General features: G+C 33.1%; 3 protein-coding genes across 3 annotated transcripts; 1 reads left to right on the plus strand and 2 right to left on the minus strand.

Annotated features, from left to right (window-relative positions):
- Window positions 1-386: 386 nt before the first annotated feature.
- Window positions 387-1,836, minus strand: LOC117909369 (serine acetyltransferase 1, chloroplastic). Its single transcript, XM_034823387.1, has one exon. It carries the CDS (start codon window positions 1,732-1,734, stop codon window positions 601-603), a length of 1,134 nt encoding a protein of 377 aa, XP_034679278.1. The 5' UTR covers window positions 1,735-1,836; the 3' UTR covers window positions 387-600.
- Window positions 1,837-10,326: 8,490 nt separating this feature from the next.
- Window positions 10,327-14,300, minus strand: LOC117908389 (30S ribosomal protein S10, chloroplastic). Its single transcript, XM_034821965.1, has 3 exons — window positions 14,004-14,300; window positions 13,771-13,830; window positions 10,327-10,895 (listed from the first exon to the last, which is right to left on the minus strand). The coding sequence occupies exons 1-3, from the start codon at window positions 14,250-14,252 to the stop codon at window positions 10,584-10,586; spliced, it is 621 nt and encodes a 206-aa protein (XP_034677856.1). The 5' UTR covers window positions 14,253-14,300; the 3' UTR covers window positions 10,327-10,583.
- A 6,044-nt stretch (window positions 14,301-20,344) lies between these two features.
- Window positions 20,345-22,294, plus strand: LOC117908988 (pectinesterase QRT1). The gene is made up of 5 exons (XM_034822867.1): window positions 20,345-20,857; window positions 21,025-21,220; window positions 21,325-21,528; window positions 21,642-21,877; window positions 21,951-22,294. The coding sequence occupies exons 1-5, from the start codon at window positions 20,562-20,564 to the stop codon at window positions 22,096-22,098; spliced, it is 1,080 nt and encodes a 359-aa protein (XP_034678758.1). The 5' UTR covers window positions 20,345-20,561; the 3' UTR covers window positions 22,099-22,294.
- The last annotated feature ends 76 nt before the right edge of the window (window positions 22,295-22,370 follow it).

Consider the following 22,370-nt stretch of genomic DNA (forward strand, 5'->3'; position numbering starts at 1 on the left):
ACCTTTACATCTTCTAGCTACATTTTATACCTTCTCCTAATCAACCAGATCGATTGATTCCAAAGATAGATTACAGTAACCAACCAAAGAATCCCTATAATCAAATTATGACTATAGTCTAAAATTCAACATTCAGCCATCTATCCTAATCAAAATCTTTCCAGGGTTCCTTGGACTCAAATCAGTACATTTATCCTAATACATGAATGCTTGGATCATAAGCACTACAAGGAAGAATGGTACTAACCGTTCTTAAGACAGCAAATCATGTCTTCTATGAATAAAATCTGCTTGATTTTGTTTCCACTCAATCAAACTGGCAGAGGCCCTGGAGGAAGACATAGGATATACTGAAAAAAAAAATAGAGCACAGAAAAAGGGGACGATCAATTCATAATACGAGGGAGTATATATTACTAGATGGCCATAAATAATACAGGGTTGCACTAGTGTCTAATAAAAACGAAAAACAGAACAATTCAAGATAGAAGAGCTTGCTTAGGGTACATAATCATGTCTATTAATGGGAGAACTTCAGTTCTCACTTATAAACACAAACAACAAGCTCCAATCTCAAGTAACTAACCTAAAAAATTGCCTTTAAATAACATAATCAGACCACTCAAAGATATGTGAAGTCTGGTCCATGGTGAAACTGGGAATCTTATCAAGCTTAATTGGATTCTCCTTCCCTCCAACCAACCTTGCGGGGTTCCCAACTGCAGTAGTTTTGGGAGGCACTTCCTTTAACACCACTGAACCAGCACCAACCTTGGCCCCATCCCCAATTCTAACATTTCCCAAAATACAAGTCCCAGCACCAATCAGCACCCCATCGCCAAGCTTCGGATGCCTATCACCAGACACCTTCCCAGTCCCTCCTAAGGTCACATTATGCAAAATCGACACATCATCTCCAATCACCGCCGTCTCCCCTATGACGACTCCAGTCGCGTGATCAAGCAATATTCCTCTTCCAATCTTAGCCCCAGGATGGATATCCACGGCAAAAGCTTCAGACACTCTATTCTGAATCACCAATGCCAGAATTTTTCTCCCTTGCGACCACAGCCTATGTGCCACTCTATGAGCTTGGCATGCCAAAAAGCCTTTGAAATTCACCAGACACTGCACGTAGCTTATGCAAGCTGGGTCTCTCTCCTTGACTGCCCTCAAATCATCTTTAACAGCTCCCATGATTTCCCCATCTTCAACCAACACACCCATAAAGAGATCATAAAGTGTACTGCTGGGAAGACTCGAATTGCTCAATTTGATCGAAAGATGATTGGCTAGGGCACTTTCCAATGATTTATGAGACAGAATTAAGCTGTAATAGTAGCTTGACAAGATGGGTTCTTGCTCAACATCAGACCTAGCTTCGTCTTGAATTTTCAGCCACAAATCAGCTCCACAGAGGTCGTCTTCGACTGTACTTGTGTGAATTCTTTTGCGGCCATTCTGCGACATGGGCACGCAGGAAACAAGATCAGAGAAACTGGGTCGGCATAAATTTGCGAACTTGTACATATGATCATCGAGTTGGGACCCGTTTGGCTCGCAAGAAAGTTGGTTCGTTTGGGCAGTCTCTGCTCTGGAAGTGTCAATACAAGCAGCCATGAAAAGGCGGTGTTTGGGGAGAGAGAAAGGGGTAGTACAACGATGCGGTGGTGAGAAGGGAGGTGGGTTATATCGAATAAGAGATAAGGTTCCAGATGTCGCCTGAAGTTTCATGGAAAATGAAATTTTCTCGGGAAAATCAAAATAGAATTAAGAAAGAGTGAGAAAATGGGCTTGTATCGTTTCCCCGTGTGAAGATTGGCTGGCCTCCAGGAGGAGGGCGGACATTTTTTAAGTACTCTTTGGAGTCTCCAACAATAAAATAATCATTTAATTCCTCTATCCTTTTCACTTGAAATGCGAGAAAAAGCAACAGACATCAAATTTGGAAATTGATTTAACACCTCAAAAAAAGAGAGATTTGGAAAATGTTAAAAATATATATATATTAAAATAAAATAAAATAAAATAAAATTTAAAAATTCAATTAAGATTTAAGTGAAATTTAAAAGTTTAATCTTATATTTTAAATTGGAAAAAGATATAAAGAAGTTTAATCTCATGCTTTATTGTATTAATTATAAATTTTTATTATTGGTTTAAAAAAATTAACATATTTAACAGATATTTATTTTAAAATTTAATTTTTAAATTAAAAATATTAATTAATTTTTATCAATAATCAATAAAATATTAAAAACTAATCTCATACTAATTATCAAATTGGGAAAATAAACTAAACTAATTGGTAACCAAAACACGTGTAAAACATTTTATGGGGCCAAAAAATAAAATAACATAAAAATATAACAAATTACCCAGTAATTGGTGAAGCATTTTGCCCTAACTCGGGAGACAAGGCTGGTCAATCCTCCACTCCAGCATTAAATGGACCGTACACCCACTCTCATCGGACGCTACACGTGGCAAGTACCCAGAAGATATGACCTCAACGATGACCGCACCCTCCAATTATCATAACTTTACCCCACCTGTGCCTTTCACAATGGCCGGGTGATCTACACGCATTCGCCGCCGGACGTGTCGGGCGGATAGAACCCAGGCGAAGAAGGGCAAGTTTGAAAAGGAACAAAGACGTTCGAGGTGACGCGGAGCTCAGCGGACGGCTTTTTTGGCACTTCGATCTGACGGTGCCGATAAAGTCTGACTTTGCTAGTGCAGCGCTGACCGTTGCTTTCGGAGCAAGGAGTTAGAAGTAGTTGGGATTTTTGGTCAAATTCAAATGAAGCTTAGGCTGCTTTTTGGTTTTTACCTCATGGGTTACGTCCCCCAAGGCATAACCAAAGGGCACGTGACTCACGCGCTTGTAAAAATCACACACGGAATTATATTCCTAGATTGCAATTCACATACATTTTGAATTTACGAGCCTCCCAATGTGAATAGGCTTTTTGGCCATTGTGAACAAAATAAATGCCCAAATTAATCTGCCATGGCCACGTGGACATCCTGACGTGGCAAAGTTAATACTTTACTATTAAAAAAATGGGAACACTATTATTGAAGTAACCCAAAAACACCCTTTGAGTTAGAAAGTGTTTTTCTTTGAAGGTTTTTAATGAAAGCCGTAAGTGAGCGGTGCAAGTCTACAAATGAGACTTTCCATCTTCCTTCTTTAGCACTGTTGGAGATGCCCCAAAAGATTTTCTTTCTCAAGATTGAATTATTCGTAGTATAAACAATAAAAAGCAACGTTTATTAATCAATTTCAATCCATGATGATATACGCTTCCTCTCACCCAATCCTTAGAAAATGTTAACTCTTCGCCTTCATCTTTACATTGAATGATTCATTCAATGTGCCATTTAAACACAATTAGTGAGGGTTTATCCCTTTGTAATCTATATGACTTACGTATACAAATATTCAAACTTATTAAGAGCTCGTTTGACAATTATTTTAAAAAATATTTATAACATTTTTAATATTTAAAAAATTTTATCAATTAAGTATTAGAAAAATTAAAAATATTTTTTATAATCACTATTAAACACAATATAACTAAGCTTAAAGCATATGATCAAAGCTCTAGTGGCACACATAACAATATTAAAATTGAATTCTTATTGGTTGTAATGGCAAATTGACACTATTCGAATAGAAAAGGAAGGATTTTTTTTTTAAAAGAAAATATTATAAATAATTTCTTCATATTATAAATAATTTTTCAAATTTTTAAAAGAATTTCTTAAATTTTGTAAAATAACTTAGATTTAAAAAAAAAAAATTTAAAGTTAAAACCACTTTATAGAATCACAATCAAATAGGTTCCAAGAAAACACGGTCATAGTTATGATTATATAGTTGTCTCAAAAACATGGTTATGGGTTGGAGTTTTATCTTTAAAACAAATAAAAATTTATCCCCATGATCATCTCCATCCCCATGTACAGAAATAGATTGAAAATTATTTCAGAGTTAACATAGAAATGGGTTTTAAAAGGAAAATAACTATTTTTGGTGGAAAACTCTCTAAATTTGAGAAGGTAGATCTCAAATCAGGTTTAGAATATTCGGCATTCATTTATCACGGTGATGGGGAAACAGGAGAACAGAGGAGCGACCATCACAAAAAGGCCCCAAAAGTCATGTCTCCATGACCACCCATACCCATATCTGTTATTCCCTCGGCTACTATAATCCTAGAACTCATGGCCACCCGCTCCCACAAATCATGTAGATAACATAAAGCAATTTGATCATGTCGGTAGGGTCCCCCCAACCGCCCGTTCTCGAATCTCAACCTCACTTTTGGCACTTCTTTCTCTGCTCTACCAAGTGGCCGCCTCCCCAAATGCCTGAAAGCCACATTCTATTGACCATTCACACCATACTTGAAACACCCCTAACCCTACACCTACACCTACTCCTGCACCACTTGTCCCATGAAGGGCAACTAAACCATTTCAATGCGAATCGCACACCCGCCTGCTTCAATCACCACGTTCTGGGTCTGGCTTTCTTTGCATATATGATTCCATTTTACTTTTCTAAGGGGACTTGAAGCTGGCACATACAAAATCATTCCCTTGTTACTGACTAGAGTGAATAGGATATGAAGATCTTAAAAGATTCTTCTTTCTTGTGATTTTAATCATATTCTAATGATATGATAGCATTACTATTATTACGGAGAGACGTCTCAAACAGGTCGCCAACAAATATAGTTTAGAAGACAAAGAGACCTTCCTCTCGGTTTCAGTATCTGATCCATTGGCATATTCTGTGACATATGCGCATCACTATTATGTCTTTTTCTTCCTGTTCTTTCTGCGCTGCCGATTAAACCATAGAACAAAAATCAAAGGCTGAACAGAATTCAACCAATGCACCACAAGTTGTTTCTCTGAATCAATAGTGCCAAATCCTTCCTACCTTGTGACCACAATTTTCAAGAAGCAATAAATGTAACTTAGGCATGCTGGGTCTATCTCTTTCACTGCTCGAACATCATCTCTAGCAGCCCCTACAACTTCCTGCTCTTCCATTAGAATACTAGAAACATCAAAGAGTAGCAGTCGGAAGATTAGGACAACTAACTATAACTTATTATCCGTTTGGTAGTAATAGTAGGAAGACTGTCGAATTTTTTTAATATTTTAAAAATAAAAAATTTTAAATATTAGAAAAACTAAAAACACTTCTTAAAATAATTATCAAACATACTATTAAAATATTTTTTAAAATCACTATTACATACACTCTTAGTTTCATTGAGAGATTATTTGCAAGTGCATTGTGCAATGAGTTATTGGACAAGACTTAGAGTCCATTTGACAATGATTCTATGAAGCATTTTTAAACTTTTTGACACTTAAAAATTTTTATCTTTCAAATATTAAAAATATTAAAAATATTTTATAAAATTACTGTCAAACACATTATTAGAGTTCATTTGACAGTAATTTTAAAAAACGTTTTAAAAAAATAGTTATTAAATAAAATTTAGAAAATACTTTTAAAAATCTAAAAAATGATTCTCCTAAAAACACTTAAAAATAAAACATTTTTAAGGGAATTTTTTTTTTAAGTAAAAACACTATAAAAGCAGTCTTATATGCGTAATAATAAAGAAGTGGAGATTGTGAAAATACAGAGAATGAAGCTTTAGAATGGGAATTGATATGTAACTTAGGCATGCTGGGTCTATCTCTTTCACTGCTCGAACATCATCTCTAGAAACCCCTACAACTTCCTGCTCTTCCATTACAATACTAGAAGGACATCAAAGAGGATAGCACTCAGAAGACTTCAATGGAAATTAAAAAAGATCACCCAAAAAGTTAAAAAAAAAAAAAAAAAAAAAAACCCACACACAGAATAAAATGGAAACAAAGGAATAAAGGAGTAGTTAACCAAAAGACAATAATGAACTAAAAGAATTCACCCACCATAGATCTACTCTGAGAAGGAATCACTAAATAGATTAATTTATAAGGACAGGATTATATTGCTAAGGGTTGATATTTTTATCCCTGATACTATAAGAATATTAGTACTTCATTTCCTCTTCCATCATCTCTCACATATAGTTTAAAGAAGTGTAAAAGCAGCTTGATCGCTGAGGAAGTGAGTCCCATTAAGACTATCTTTTACTTTAATCACTAAACAATAATTCAAATCTCATACTTTAAGAACATTATTCTAATAAAAAATCATACTAAGTTGGAAGTCCTATTCGAAGTGACTTCACAATTCACATTGATGTCTATCTCATAGCTTTGTAGACTCTGCATGAAATTTCCTTGTTTCCAAAGCATATGTATAAAACTTCTTGTTTGTAAAACATTTTCTTCTGTGCCGAGTAGGGATGAATACGAAGCCAAAACTTTCACATTCATGAATTTGGAGGAACAGAACTTCTCTTTTCTCGTGTCAATGACTTCATTTTTCATAGAAGACCCGGGACAGTGCACTAGAGAAGGACGCCGCATGCAGACAAGAAAGACCAGGTTGACAAGACTCAGACCTCGGTGGCCGTGGTGTTTCAGTGTTTGTGATGATGTAGCAGTGTAGCACTCAATGGATGCTTCTTGAGACTTTATCGGAAGACGCAAATAAACTTTTGACTTGGTGGGCCCAGTTACTGTTTTACGCAAGCTGACAAATTTGAACCTAGTCGGTTTTCTGGTTAGGTTCGAATGATCTTTTCCTTTCTTTAATGATAAAGAAAGCACCAAAGGAAGAGGTGCACACGATGAATACAAAGAGCTCAGATTCAAATGATCTTTCAGCCACATATCTTGAAGGACTGTAGCAAGCCTATAAAATATGCAACCTTTAACCTCTTCTTTGTGGAGTTTTTTCTAAAAAAGTTGCAACTACATCAAATCGACCCTTAAAATATTGTTGGGATTAGACCGAACTTTGATTAAAATTATAACGTTAGTTTTTATTGCAGTAATGAAGTGAATAGCTCTCTTAAGATGATTACCTCTTAAAAATATGTAAGAGAATCCAACTTTAGACAATGAAAGCTATAGTCACTAGATCTTTTGAATTTTTTTTTTTATTACGTGGATCTCCCAGCCAGCTTACACGCACTAGATCTTTTGAAATATTGTCAACGGGCTTTCTTACGAGATTAATTATGAAAATAGAGTAATTAGTTTTTTTTATTTAATTAAAAGCAATATTTTGATACCAACCAATATAATTAAATCAAACTTATTAATAACAAATTCATTTTAGTTATGTTCATCAATACCAACAAATTACTTTTACCTTAATAGAAAAAGTCAAAAAACAAACACCACCTTAATTTGTGTAAAATGCTATATAGCATGCCACTAAGATTCCCGCATAGTTTATCAACATCCTAAAAGCTTCTAGAAGGTTTTAGAAAAAGATAAATGCTTCATTAAGAGTTATAACGGCATCAAACAACCCTGAACCCTGGTAGGATAAGTCACATTTCAGCATTACAATACACTTAGATGGTGTTTGTTTTTTTACTTAATTCTAAATAGAACCTTAATGTTTAATAGTATTAAATATTAAATTATTTGTTTTTCTAGTATTTTATTTTTATTAAGTATTAAAAAGTAAAGAAACACCAATATGTTATTTTTTCTATTTAGAAAAAGTTACTTATTTTGACTTTTTCTATTTAGTAAAAAGTTTATAATAAGTTATGAAAAAATATAAAAACAATCGACCTAAATTCTGAAAACAAATTGTTTTCAATAAAAAACCAAAAAAAACAAACACCGCCTTAGCCATACACTAAAGTACAAGAAGCTATAACAAGTTTGAGGCTTAAAAACTCTTTTCAATAAAGTTAGTGTCCACATACAAGCTCTTATTCAATTACTATTGTATTTAACATTATTAAGAATCTAAGACAATTTTAAGTCATCAAACTTCCCTATTTATTTCCTATCAGTATCGGTGTGAAGTTTTTCTATGCAAAACTCAAGTTTTAATACCCTTTTTTTAAACCCCGTGCCCCGCACACGCTGCACCCCGGACGCGTCCCATGCCCCCCATGCGGACACGCCCTCCCCCCATGCAACGGGTGCCCTTCCCGCGCACTCGGCCCCGTCCCTCCTCGTCTCGACCCCTCGAACGAGCATGTTGCCTCGGAAAAACATGCCAATGGCCAACGTCGCGGCTCACCCCAACACTACAAAACTAACTTGGAGAAAAATAAGAATCAATTTTCTCCAATCACAGTTGAACAAAACAAAATCATCAAAAGCTCTAACACAAATGACAAGGAAAGTGAACCGAAGGCAAAGTTTGATTTCCAAAATGCAGGAATGGGAATAGGAATGTTAACCTCTTTCCCCAATGTTGCTGCATCATACAAACCAACTTGGAGTTAATTTCCTGTGTCTTTACATAACCAACAAATCTAATAATGAAAACCCGAGTGGGAAGTGGTATTTCTATCATCATGATTCGGATTTTCCATTATGATGATTATAATTATGATCATACCACTAAAAAAATCTTCATAAAAAATAACAAGTCTCAACTATATCCTAAAACCAATACATCAAAGATTTATAGTTACAACCATCCAAATCCATACAACCTAGACTACTAATCTCAATTGGACTACAAATCAGACTAGTGGCTATCTCAGATCAGGAGAAAGCTTGACTCTATATTGTGCTATGGATTTACAAAATCAAGTCTTTTAAAGAAAGACTAAGGAGACGTTTGTTTTTTTGGCTTAATTCTAAATAGAACTTATTTTTAACTTAATACTAAATAATGCTTAATAGTATTAAGTTATTTGTTTTTTTAATATTTTATTTTTATTAAGTATTAAGTTGTTTGTTTTTTTATATACTAAAAGCCAATATCTTAATATTTTAATGTATTAAAAAAATATAATTTAACGTATTTCTAAAAAGTTCAAAATAATAAAATTGTTATAATAAATAATTTATCATTATCATTCTTACAAAAAATAATTAATATATTTCTTTTTTATATAATTAAAATGAAATATTTAAACTTAATAATATGAACTGACTTTTTCTATTTGGGGAGGTTTCAAAAACTGAGTTAGATGTACTAAATTCTCAAAGTTGACATATTGAGTTAATGGGCTTTTGGACAACTGACTCAACCCAGCCCAACTCAAACTCCGCCTCAAGAATGCACTTTTGGTTCTAGGATTTAAATCAAACAGGTTGTAGACATGTGATTAGTTCACCATCTCTTTTAGACATTAGAATCATTTCCTTAGTTCAACATATTTCCTACGATTAATCAAACAAACAATCAGAGAGGATGACAAACAAAACTACAGAAAGAAAATTTGAAAACATACATGCTGGATCCGTAGGATAGAAACCAGCACTACTCAGTTGCAGGTTGGGGTGTTGGAGGAGGAACAGCTGCCACGCATCAGATGAAACGGGCGTCAGAGGAGGCAACGAAGCATACACTGTGGGGCAACGCTTCATATCCCATGGCTGGGTTTTACGCGGGCGAGTTTTCATGTGGTGCGAAGTTGCCTTCTTCTATGGCCACGACGAACACTATCACCGCCGCACCGCCACCCAATCTCGGGGCTGCCTTCCTCACACCAAACGACGCTGTCGTAGAACAACGGTCGGGTTGAAAATCGTATTTGGGGAGGTTTCAAAAACTGGTTTTTTCTATTTAGCCAAAAATTTTAAAAATTTAGTAATAAGTCATTAAAAATTAGAAAAACAAACAAAAAACAAATTATTTTCAACAAAAAGTTAAAAAAACAAACGCCACCTAAGTTTGAGTTAACCATCTGGCTTGGCCCAAAACCTCTCAAACAAGAAAACTGGGATATCAAACCTCACTTTCCATGCAATACCATTTACACCACTGGAGAAGGTAAAGTTCATCTCATCTCCCACATGGCATCAAGACATCAACAACAGTTATTCACGTCAGATAAAGCCCTTTTTCATCTCTAAGCATTAGCCTATAATGATCACTTCAGATTGCTTGTGCAAAAGTGTAAATGCTTGACAGGCATACAAGTAAAATCACATCCTCAAAAGTTTGAGATCACAGCTTCTGGTACCTTGATGATGTCATGTACAAACTGCTCAGTTAGATGGAAAATTACTATACCTAATTTATCAATGCAAATATCTTGGAATAAGTTTGTTAAAGATCATTTCACTAGTAGTCATTCTCAATATTGGTCAAAAAATGTATATTAACCCCTCAAAACTTGAGGCATTTTATATCATTCAATCAATATATTAGTATTTATTTCATATTCTTCAGGCACCTCAACCACATACTATAGAAACTTTTAAGGGAATTGCAATAGCAGTACTAAACTTCACATCACCGGCTATGAAAGTTGAAATTGCCAAAATAATCAAACCTGAAGAAAGAACAGAGTAAAAAAGAAGTTGCACCTATCTCATTCTTTTCACGCTAATGTTGGAAGGCATTCCACAAAGTCACAAGTAAATTTAAGCCCAAAAAAGAGACAAACTTTAATCACAAAGCTGAAAGTTACTGTGTTCACCTAAGCAGCAGCAGTGCCTCTTCAGAGCTTGACCTCTACATCAACCCCAGCAGGAAGATCAAGCTGCATTAAAGAATCTATAGTTTGGGCAGTTGGGTATAGAATGTCGATTAGGCGCTGGTGGGTTCGGATCTCAAAATGGAACCTGGCATCCTTATGCACATGTGGCGATTTAAGTACACAAAAAATTTTCTTCTTGGTTGGTAATGGCACAGGACCCATGGTCTTTGCGTTGGTTGTTCTCGCAGCTTCCATTATTTGCTTGCATGAGTCCTCTATCAGGGGGACCCAGTAAGACCTCAATTTAATTCTAATTTTCTGCTTCGGTGCCATCTGAGAACAAGAACAAAGCTTGAGTTGAACCAGTGTGCTGCTTAAGTAAGGATTAGCAAAAGAGTTTTAGTATGGTTAAGGATTCTAAGATTAGAAAAGGTTGGTAAATTTTCTTTACTTCCATATATCATGGTTGAAAATGATAATACTTAAATCTTTCAATCAAGGAATGAACATAAAGAAACATTTCTGGGTATCATCCTAGAAACTAGTCGAAAGATGCTAAGATTCCCCCATTCCAGTATATTATGTGTCTCTCTTTGTTGGGCTCTTTTCTATTAATATATTTTCTTTTGGCCTATCAAAAAGGAAAAAAAAAAATCCCATTCCACAACAATCAATCTTTATAAAAGCAGGATATATGATATGTTAAGACTCCACCCAAAAACCTTCCCCTAGCTAAAATCTATCAAAATATTTTTCTTTTGGATAGGTAAATAACGATATATTAAAAGCGCTTGTAAAATGACACATCGGAGTACACACAAAGTATACCTAAAATCTATCAAAATATTTATAAAAAAAAAAAATCCTTATAGGATATATGATATTTCATGAACTCTATCCAGTTTCCCAATTTATTTCATGCCCTTACCATCCTAAGAACTGTGAGATTGAGGTTAGAGAAGATTCAAAGGGATTTTCTTTAGGGAGAAGAAGCCTTAGAGAACAAACCACACTTAATGAAGTGGTCGACTATCTATAAGACCAAGTCAAAAGGAGGACTAGGCGTTTGGTCCCTATCTCTTTGCTAAATAAAGTTCTTCGTTGCACATGATGTTGGCATTATTCGTGTGAAAAGGAAACACTTTGGAAAAAGGTCATAAGGGCGAAATACAAGGAGAAAGAATGGGAGTGGTGGTCATGTGAGGTGAGAGAATCTTATATGCTCAGATCATGGAAAGCTATAAGAAAGGAATGGGATCTCTCTAACACAAGAGTTTCCTATGCAATGCATGATGGGAGTAGTCTAGTAGAGTGAAATTTTGGAAAGATAAATGATATAGTTAAATGTGATATTCTCATCCTTTTTTGCCATAACCAAATTGAAAAAGGCATAGGTAGCAAATTTATGGGAGCAAAAGGGGGAAAGAGAAGAGTGGAATTTCTGTTTTGCAAGGAATCTAAATGACTGAGAGTTGGATATTGTGGAGTGTTTCTTGTTTAAACTCCAAAGATGGTCAATGAATAAGGAGAAGGACAAAGTAGTTTGAAAGGGCGATTGAAAATGAAGGTTCCCTATCAAAGCCCTTTATTCTCTTTTGGAATCAGATTGTCTCATCCCTTTTCTATTAGAGATAATTTGAAAGTCTTGGATTCCTTTTAAGGTGAGCTTTTTCACTTGGAAGGCTTATTAGGGTAAGGTGTTGACTTTGAACCAGCTCCAAAAAAGAGGTTGGTCGTTAGTCAATGGGTGTGATCGGTGCAAATAGGAGGCAGAATCCATTGATCACATTCTTCTTTATTATGCTATAGCTAGGATTTTATGGTAGTTGGTGTTCTCTGTATTCAGTATTCCTTGGGTTATTTCTACCTCAATTAGGAAGACTGTCCTTGGGTGGCATGGTTCTTTGTGGGTAGAAGGTGAAAGAAGGTTTGGATAGCCACTCCCTTACATATTTTTTGGACTTTTTGGAACGAGTGAAGTCGAATGTCAAATCAAAGACTCAAAAGCCCCTTAGCAATCTATCTTTGTGGATTAAAGTGTATATAGATGGAAGCACTATGTCTTAGTTTCATTTTGTAGATTGGTTGAGTTCTTGTTAATGGAGTGAGTAGTTTTTTGTTTTTCCCTCTTTTGTGTTTTGCCTCTTGGTGCCCATTATATATGTTCCATGTACTCTCATGTGCTAGTTACGCTTTTAATACATTCTCTTATTTATCCAAAAAAAAAGAACCCTTACAGGATTCTTCTTCAATGTGACCTAATAAGATGTGAACATCACACCTACTGGTTACTTGCATCCCAACAAATTTTATCATCTGCATACATTCACTTGAATAGTTCTACCGACTCAGCAGGCTCAGGCACTTCCTTCTTCCAGTAAGCATGATTAGCTTACATTTCCATTTTTTTTTTAACCAAATCTCAATTCTTCCTATCTTTTTAAACTAACTGCATTCATTTCCATAGAGAAACCTTAACCAACTAACTTAAACATCAAGAATGTTTGGCAGATCATTTTAACAGCTCAAGCCAAAGTAACTAACTGCACATATCACCAATATGTTGTAAGCCATTTCAAATATATTCAATTTCATACAAAGTGGAAGTTGATGTTCTTCAAACTAACTTACAGTGAACAGCTATAATTCCTTTAGCAATGAAAAAAACAGAATCAAATCCAGGAATAAAAAACACACACACACACGACAGAAACTTTCAAATGCCTGAAAAACTAAAAGGGTGCTTGCTCTAAAATTAAAATTATCATAAAAACTGCATTTAACAATGTATTCCCTTGGTGCAAAATTCATTCAACTCCAAATTCACAAGGAATTCCATATTAACAAAGAAAATGGAACACTAAGGACCTGTGTGGTTGCAAAATGAGAACTGTCTGCTTTCAGAAACATAAAAAATGAAACAAACACTAAAATAAAGTTCATGAGACATTTTTAAAACTACTTTTGACAATATTTCCTATAGACAAGGGCCAAATATCCTTTCACTTGAAAATGATGCAAATGCAAACATATCCATCTTTTTTTATTTTTCAAGTGAAAATGTTTCTGGAAAAAACCATTTTCATCTCTGCTACCAAACAAGCCCTAAAATTTCCATTCAACTCATCCTCTTAACAGGTCGCCCAGGAATTCTTTCCTCCTACAATTTCTCGGAAACCGAACAGAGCATTAGAATAAAGATAAATACCTTATCCGCATCCACACCCATACTCAGCGCAGAAGCCCCAGGAGTTTCAGAACCCTCAACCTAAATCACCCAAATTACTTTAAAAAATTTGAGAAAGACAAATGTAGAAACACAAAGATTCCCCATTTTGGTCCCCAGGAAGGCCTCCACCAACATTAGAAATTCAGCTTTTCCAGGAGTTTCTCGGGAACCAAACAGGCGGAAGAAAAAGCAAAGAAAGAAAAAAAACAAACCTCAATAGTTGCAGAATCTTCAAGGCCATCTGGGGTTTCTTGGGAACTCAAGAGCTCAGGAGCAGCAAAAACCCTGGAAGAAGAGAGAGAGGGTTTAAGGGTTTTGAGAGAGGAGGAGGAGGAGGAGGAGGCATTCGAAAGGAGAGAGAGGGACGAAGGTCTGAGTTTGTGGGAAATGGAGGAATTGTATGTGGGAAGCATTGGAGGCAATCGTGCCGCAGAAGATGAAGTGATAGCCATCGTCGTCATTGTGAGTGAACGAGTGAGCGTGGGATTCCTCTCAGAGGTTTATCCAAAATGTCTTCTTGGATTGCCCTTTTGGGCTCGGCTCTTGGAGTTGGGTATTGTGGGCTGGATTCACCCAATAAAATCCAAAGAAATTGTTAGCCCCCATCCATTCAAAGTTGGCTATGGTTAAAAAAGTTACGAGATAAAGATGATGTAAAGTCTAAAGCGACTTAGGTAGAAGTGTGAGAAAGAATGTGTGATGAAGTAAGGACTCATAGTTCAAGGTGTCTTCCAAAGAAAACCGAATACTATTGGGGTGCAGTAGTGTCTTAAGCCTAATAATGGGTCACTCAAGATGTTAGTAACATTGAATTTCATAAAAGGTATAACTTAATTCACTTTTCATCCATTGGTTTTCAAATAAAATAATCAAAATTCGATCGAAAAATTAATATCAGAGTCGACATCATATTAAGGAAATGATTATTGAAGCGCAACAATGTCTTTCTTAAGTTATATTATATTTTAGTTGTCTCTTTAATATTTCCTTCTTTCTAATAACTTAAAAATGTATGTAACATTCTGTCCTCTTCTTGAGAAAACATTGTCCTCAAGGTTTGGAGGAAGGGAAATACGACTCATAGGTTTCTTTCAATCTTCCCAATTCTTCAAGAAAAGAATGAGACTAATGAATAAGAATTTGGGTCTTGGCGTGGTTCGCATATTTGATAACACACAAAGCAAAAAATTTTGATTCATTCCAACATCATTAATAGGTGGCAGCTTAGGCTCTATAGTGTTTTCCTAGCCGATCTTTTCCTTTAAACAAGATACATGAAGAACATGGTGAATTTTGGAAGTAGAAGACAATTCTAAATAATTAGCTACTCATTTTTTTCAAACCAACAAAATTGAAGAAAAGAATGGATTAACACTAGGATGAATGGTACTAGCTATCCATATTTCTTTTACAATGTTATCATTTTCCTTTTTCCATAGCAAAGGATTAATAATAAGGTCTTAGATTAACTAAATGACTTTCAGCCTTCAAGGGAATCATAGGATCATGAAAATGATGTGGGGACAAGTCTTTTGACCCAACAAAAAACATCTTCAAATTAGGACAAAACATGCCTAAATTCTAGGTTATGAGATGTACACTCAAAATTGGAATGCGAAGCTCTTAGTTGATTAAAGTTTGTTTTGCATTATTGTAACAAATTTTTATTTTTAATTGATTAAAGTTTTATAAAATGGGACTAAGAGTCAGTTTAGTGATTTTAAGAAGTGTTTATAACATTTTTAACACTTGAAAATATTTATTTTTTAAGTATTAAAAAAGCTAAAAACATTTATTAGAATTATTGTCGAACGCATTCTAAAGGTATAAAGTCATTAGACACCCAAAACCATGTCACAACCACCACAAGTCAGTTAATAAGTGAAAATCAACAAAAAGATATAATTCCCTAATAACCTATTCTCACTTATAGAACAATAGATCCTTTTAGCAACATTAAGATCTAAACAATTATGAATTCTACCTTAATCAATCAAAATAGTAATAATTAATAAATCCCTTCATATGCATAGTTTGATAAGAGAGCGAACTTGAAAGTGAGTGGATTGAAATCAATAGTTTGGGAAATTAATCTTATTGTAACAGGCCTGAAAATTGTTGTAGCGATCAAAGTCCACCCTATGGTCATTGCTTTGAAAACTCCTTCAACATTTCAGTCTATTGTTTGATAGCTTCTGAATGTGAATCAAAGCTTTCACATAATAGTTGGATAGCTTCTTCTACTCTGTCAGGCTTCTTGGATTTAAAGCAAAATCATTATTCTGATATCAAAAGATTTTGTTAATTATTGTTGTAAAACATTATATATTAAAATAATGCTTATTTCAATTTTTTATTATTTGAAATCCTTAAATAATTATACTTATTATTTAATAATATTTATGAAAATAATATAATATTCTTAAAAATTATAAAATAATTAGATATACAAGTTTGGACATGTAGATAAACTAAATATTATTTTTCTTTAAAATATTATATATGTTTTATTTAACAAAATTTAAAATATTAATAAATTTAGATTTATCCTTATCATTTAATTTGATAACATCAAATATAAAGAATGAATTATTATTATTATTTAATCTTAATTTTTATAAATAATTTTAATTTTAAATAATATATAAATTAATATCACTACTTCGACCACAGTTCAACCACCGATCTAATTATTGAATTATGAATCAATAACTTTTTTAATTCAATGATCGATTTAAAGAGAGAGAGAGAGACTCAATGAAGCGAAAACCTGTAATTTAAGGTAGAGATATAAGGAGTGGGAAAATATGAAATGTTTCATGGTCGAATAGTACTTATATCCAATTTATAATATTATTTATAGTATAACAAAATATTTTTTTTAACCATGAGCATAGGTATAATTAATCAAATTACGTTAAAATATCAGGTACCTTTGGTATAGTTAATTTGTTGAACTATGTTAAAATATCATGTATCTTTGTGTATATATTGTATTACTTTTTTTATTCTTTCACTATATAGATTATTTTATCTTTGTATTATTATAATAATATACTAGTATTGAAATTTTTGTTTGCATTATTTAAATTTTATTTGAATGTCACTACAACAAAAACAATTTACATTAACAGTTTTTCACTATCAAGGTAGGTTAGCATTCATATATTTCGTCAATGTCAAAAAAAGATTAAATTTAACATAACATATATAAGGTTATCTCCATTTTTACTTTTAAATAGTACGATCAAAATTGGGTTAAATATGTATTAAGTTGTTTGATCTTATGTCAACATTGACTTCTCCAATCGAGGTTAGACCTAAAATATGTCAAGGTTAAGTCAAACAAACACCAAAGTTTCTTGTAAAAAAATTTTATATACATCAAGGATAAATTTTTTGCTACCAAGGTTGAACTACTCATATCTCAAGGCTGGATTATTCATATGTTAAGGAAGGTTGTTGCATATGAAATATGTCACCAAATATACATGCGAAGAACCTATATATGATCTTGTACTCACATAAAATATATAGAGATAAAAAACTATACATATTGAGAAGAACCTATACATGATCTTATACTCTAATCATATATAGGTAAGTAGCTAAATATATCAAAATATTTTATAGTTATACATGATAAAAAGAAGTCATACATGATCTTGTAATCACGCAATTGCTACTTGCACGTGTCACCCCGATTCCAAGTAAGAAAAAAGTTGGCTAAATTAACTTAAATTTTTTTTAAAAATAATAATAATAATTATATTCCCTTTTCATTCTTTTGTAAACCCTATTTTATTTTTATTTTAACCTTTTTTAAAAAGCAAAATGGAGGAGAAGAGAGAGTTAGGATTTGGGTAATTAAACTTGAAGTTAAAAAATAATGGGTGAGGGATAATATTATATTTTTATTTTTTTTAAATAAAAATAAATTTATTTGTTTATATAAAAACTATATGCTTGGAGGACAATAAAAAAAATGTGTGAGATTTGGGAAATGCTATTTATTTTAAATTTGTCGAAGTGTATGATATAACGGATAGATTCATCATCATCCTTCTACACTATTGCTATGATCACGACTACTCATGGAATATAGGGTTGAACACCAGATTTAGGCAAAAACTCCCTGCAAGATACACACGGAAAAAAAAGGGTTTTTTCTTTTCTCTTTTCCTTTTTCTTTTTTTTTTAATCATCACATATAGAAAACGTTAACAAAAATAAAAGTAGCATTTTTAAGAAAATTAAAGTACTGTTATAACTATAAAAAATAGTTTTTAAAAATTATTTCTAATGTTTTGTAAAACAAAACTTTGTTGAAAACTTGAAATGTTTTTACCCTATTTTTAATATTTTTAAATATGTTTTAAAAATCATTTTTATGTTAAAACTTTACTTTTAATTATTATAATATTTATATAATTATTTTTTAAAATAATGCTTAAATATATATATATTATCTGAAATTGCTTTATTTTTTATTATTAAGAACAAAAAAACATAAAACAATTTTCTAATTTTTAAATGTGTTTTCCAAAATTTTTATTTTGAAAAATAAAAAACTATATATTGTTGAAAACAATTGTCTAATAGGCCCTAATTATTTCACATTTTTTTAAAATTATTTATATTCCAGTTAAATTATGATCATTTGAAAATAATTCTTCATATTCTATTTTTTTTAATTATTTTATTATATTAATGATTGAAAAAAAAAATATATATATATATATATTTATATTCTTGATATAATGACAGTACCTAAAAGGTGTATTCTTTGAATTAATATTTTATTACATATTTTAGAGTTGTATTTTTATATTAATTCTTTAGAGAAAGCAAAAATCATATGCAAATATAAATAAAATCAATAAAAAAATCATCTAACCGTTAAATAATCCACTAAATATAATAAAGTGGCATATAGTTTTACCTTATGGAATGTGCCTACCCCTAAAGTCTTATAGTGTCAACACTTATCCACGTTCTTGACAAGGCACTCCCCTAGATTTCTTAAAGTCCTTATCAAAGTTAGGCTAACCTTTGTTATAACCAAAGTTGTTCTCGAGAAAGATTTTCAAAGCTTGAGAGTTGAAAAATTAAACTTTTGATGAATGACTATACTTTCTACATGTTAATAAAACTCCACTACCCCTTTTAAATAAAATATATCTATTTATATTTATAAAACCCTTTTTAGAATTACGAAAAAGTTTTCTAATTTTAAAATATTTTAAAGATTCTTTTTAGAATCAAATATCAATTTAGAGATAATCACAATTTTTAAAATTACTAAAAAAAAAATTAGAATTAAAAATATAGTAGATATCAAATTATGAAATAAAAAGTATTTTCTTCTTAATTTCTTGTATTACTCATTCTAAAAGCTTTATCAATCTTAAATATATACTTATCTTAAATTTTATAATTCCGAATAACCCGAATCTAAATTTGATGAAGTTCAAGTTGTTTTGACACAAATAAAACTCAAAAAAGTAAGTTACGTCCAATTAATAAGAAATGAACAAAATTGTCAACTAAATAAAATACCAGAACAATAATAATGAATGATAATCATTCTACAACTCTCTAATTCACTAACCTAATTGCATTAGGATGATCGAGTCCAATAAGTGAAATCTTAATTTATATTTTGCTTCAAATTAATGGGTCATACTTAGAATTTTCAGGCTTTATTCGATTTCCCATAAGTATCAAGAAAAAAATATTTAAAAAAATTATTTGCTTATGTTTACTTTCACGATGGAAAATATGAAAATCAGTAAAATTAGTTAAAAAAAATATTTATTTTTAAATTATTTATTTTTATATAAAAGAGAAAAAAAATAAGTGAAATGAATTTGAAATATATACTATATAAAAATAATTTATTAATTTTGAATTTATTTTTTATTTTTCTTCATTTTTTTATTTTTTCTTTTTTCTTTTTATTTTCTTGATTACCTTAACATATAAAATAACTGAAAAACAAGTAAGATGAACTTGAACTAACGTACAAAATCTAGTTAAATTACAAAACCAAATGACATTGAATCAAACTCATAAATTCTAACTCAATTAATATTCATGTTTTCATGTGGGGTAAGATGATGATTTGATTAGAAAGAAAAAATGATAATATTGAAAAATTCCAATTCTTTGTTATTTGGGTATGGCCCTAATTTATCGGAGAATTCTATATATTTTCCAAGACATAATCTTTCCTTGAATCTATGTTGGTGGCGAGAAAATGGATGCATGAAAGACAACAGTTACTTGTTTCACCCACTACTTCTCATGTTCGAAAAAAAAAAAAAAAACACACCAATGGAAGGAGAGGGAAGGCCTAAATTCACTGGCATTGATTATGACAAAGGTGGTCAGTTTCAGCTCAAGAAAAGCAAATAACTGTAGATTAACTTGAGAGTTTCTTAACTACTCATCAACAAACCACCTTCTCCATTATCAAAACCTCCACTCCCATTAAAACTGTTCTTTATCAGTTCTTAGATTTCATGCTTTCTCCACAAAACTCTCATGACTGACCTTTTCCCTCTTCCAGATCTCTATCTCTCTTCCTCTTCTTTACCTCAATCTCCTTTCTGTTTTTTCTTCCACACTCACTGTATAAGTATGCTCATTTCTTCTTCTCACATGTACAGGCTTTGAAGCACCATTTCCTTCCTTTGTGTTCAACTCATCTGTTCAGAAAAATCTGAGACACCCAGAAGGGAAAATATTGAGATTTGAGGGAGGAGCATATGGGGTTTTCTGGGTTCAGTGCAAGCCTTTGTGTTGTGGGTCTTATCTTAGTTCTTTCAGGTGGTGGTTGTGAAGGAAAGGCAAACGACAACCTGAGATTCATTACTTGGAGTGATTTCACAGTGCGGAGGGCTAGACCCTTGTTGACTGTGAAATGTCGGAATAATACAACCAAAGTTATCGTTGTGGACAAGAATGGAGGGGGTGATTCAGACACAGTTCAAGGTGCAGTCGATATGGTTCCCGTGCAAAACAAACAGAGAGTGAAGATTCAGATTCGTCCTGGAATTTACAGGTCTGTAAATGAAAAGGTTGTGCTTCTTTTTGTGTTTCATTTCCTCAAGAAGGAGACGAAGAAAAAAAACAGTTTGTTTTTCAACCTTGCAGTTGTGTTTTGGGATCTAGAAACATGGGTGTGGAGGTAGTTATTTAACTGCATGGTCTCTCTTCATTTCTGTGCAGAGAAAAGGTGTATGTACCTGCATCCAAGCCATACATTTCATTCATTGGGAGCCAAATTCGGTCTGATGATGTGGTGATTACTTGGCACGACAAAGCATCAGATTTGGACTCCAATGGGTTTCGATTGGGAACAGTCAGAACAGCTTCTGTGACTATAGAATCTGATTATTTCTGTGCAGCAGGGATCACCATTGAGGTTCCTTTGATACAATGGCTAGTTTTCCAGTAAAGCCAAATACTACTTGAATGACCCTTTTTTTAATATATATAACTGATATGCGAATACCGTACTGCTTGCAGAATTCAGTGGTTGCAAGGCCTGGAGTGCCTGGAATGCAAGCAGTGGCACTCAATATAAACGGTGATAAAGCCATGTTCTACAATGTCAGGCTCTTGGGAGCACAGGACACCCTCATGGATCTGTCTGGAACACACTACTTTAACCAGTGTTACATCCAAGGAAGCATTGACTTTATCTTTGGTGGGGCAAGATCAATCTATCAGGTAAAGGGGTTGATCTTGATCATTTTGATAATAGAATTTACTGTTATTGCTTCAATCCAAATGTTGGGTATTTCTGTATGATTCTGATACTTGAAGTTGCTGTGTTGAACTAGGGATGTGTCATTGAATCAATAGCGACAACTTCAGGAGCAATTGCAGCTCATCGCATGAAATCACCTGACGATGGCACAGGATTCTCCTTTGTAAACTGCACAATCATTGGAACTGGAAAAATCTACCTGGGAAGAGCTTGGGGTAAATATTCAACAGCAGTTTACTCAAACAGCAGGATCGCTGATATGATAACTCCTAGCGGATGGAGTGACTGGAACAAGCCAGAGAGGAGAAGGTATGGATATCAGAATCAATACAACTAAATTCTCAATGATTTTAACCAAGGTATTGGAACTGTGCAAATGCAGGACTGCAATGTTTGCAGAATTCAACAACACGGGCAAGGGAGCAGATAGAAGTGGAAGGGTTAAATGGTCCAAGTCTCTCAGCCTGGAGGAAGCCATGCCTTTTGCGGATTTGAACTTCATAGCAGCAGAAAAATGGCTTAGACTATAGAGATCTTGTCTCTAAAACTCCGTCTATTCCCCTATTCTTTCAATTTTTTTCTTTTCCATTATACACAAGGGGCAATTCATACCGTCTTACCGGCAAAAACATGCTTTGTTCAAGGGAGTATTGGTGTGGCTCCTATAGGAATTAATATGTTCAAACTGAGCCTAATGGCTCTATAGTGAAATACGAAAGAGAGAAACTTTATATTATTTTTTTTTGATAAATTAGAGAGAATCTTTATATTATGATAAATGGGTAATGATACATCAACCTGC

This window comes from Vitis riparia, chromosome 19 (genome assembly GCF_004353265.1).
Source record: "Vitis riparia cultivar Riparia Gloire de Montpellier isolate 1030 chromosome 19, EGFV_Vit.rip_1.0, whole genome shotgun sequence".
NCBI lineage: Eukaryota > Viridiplantae > Streptophyta > Magnoliopsida > Vitales > Vitaceae > Vitis > Vitis riparia.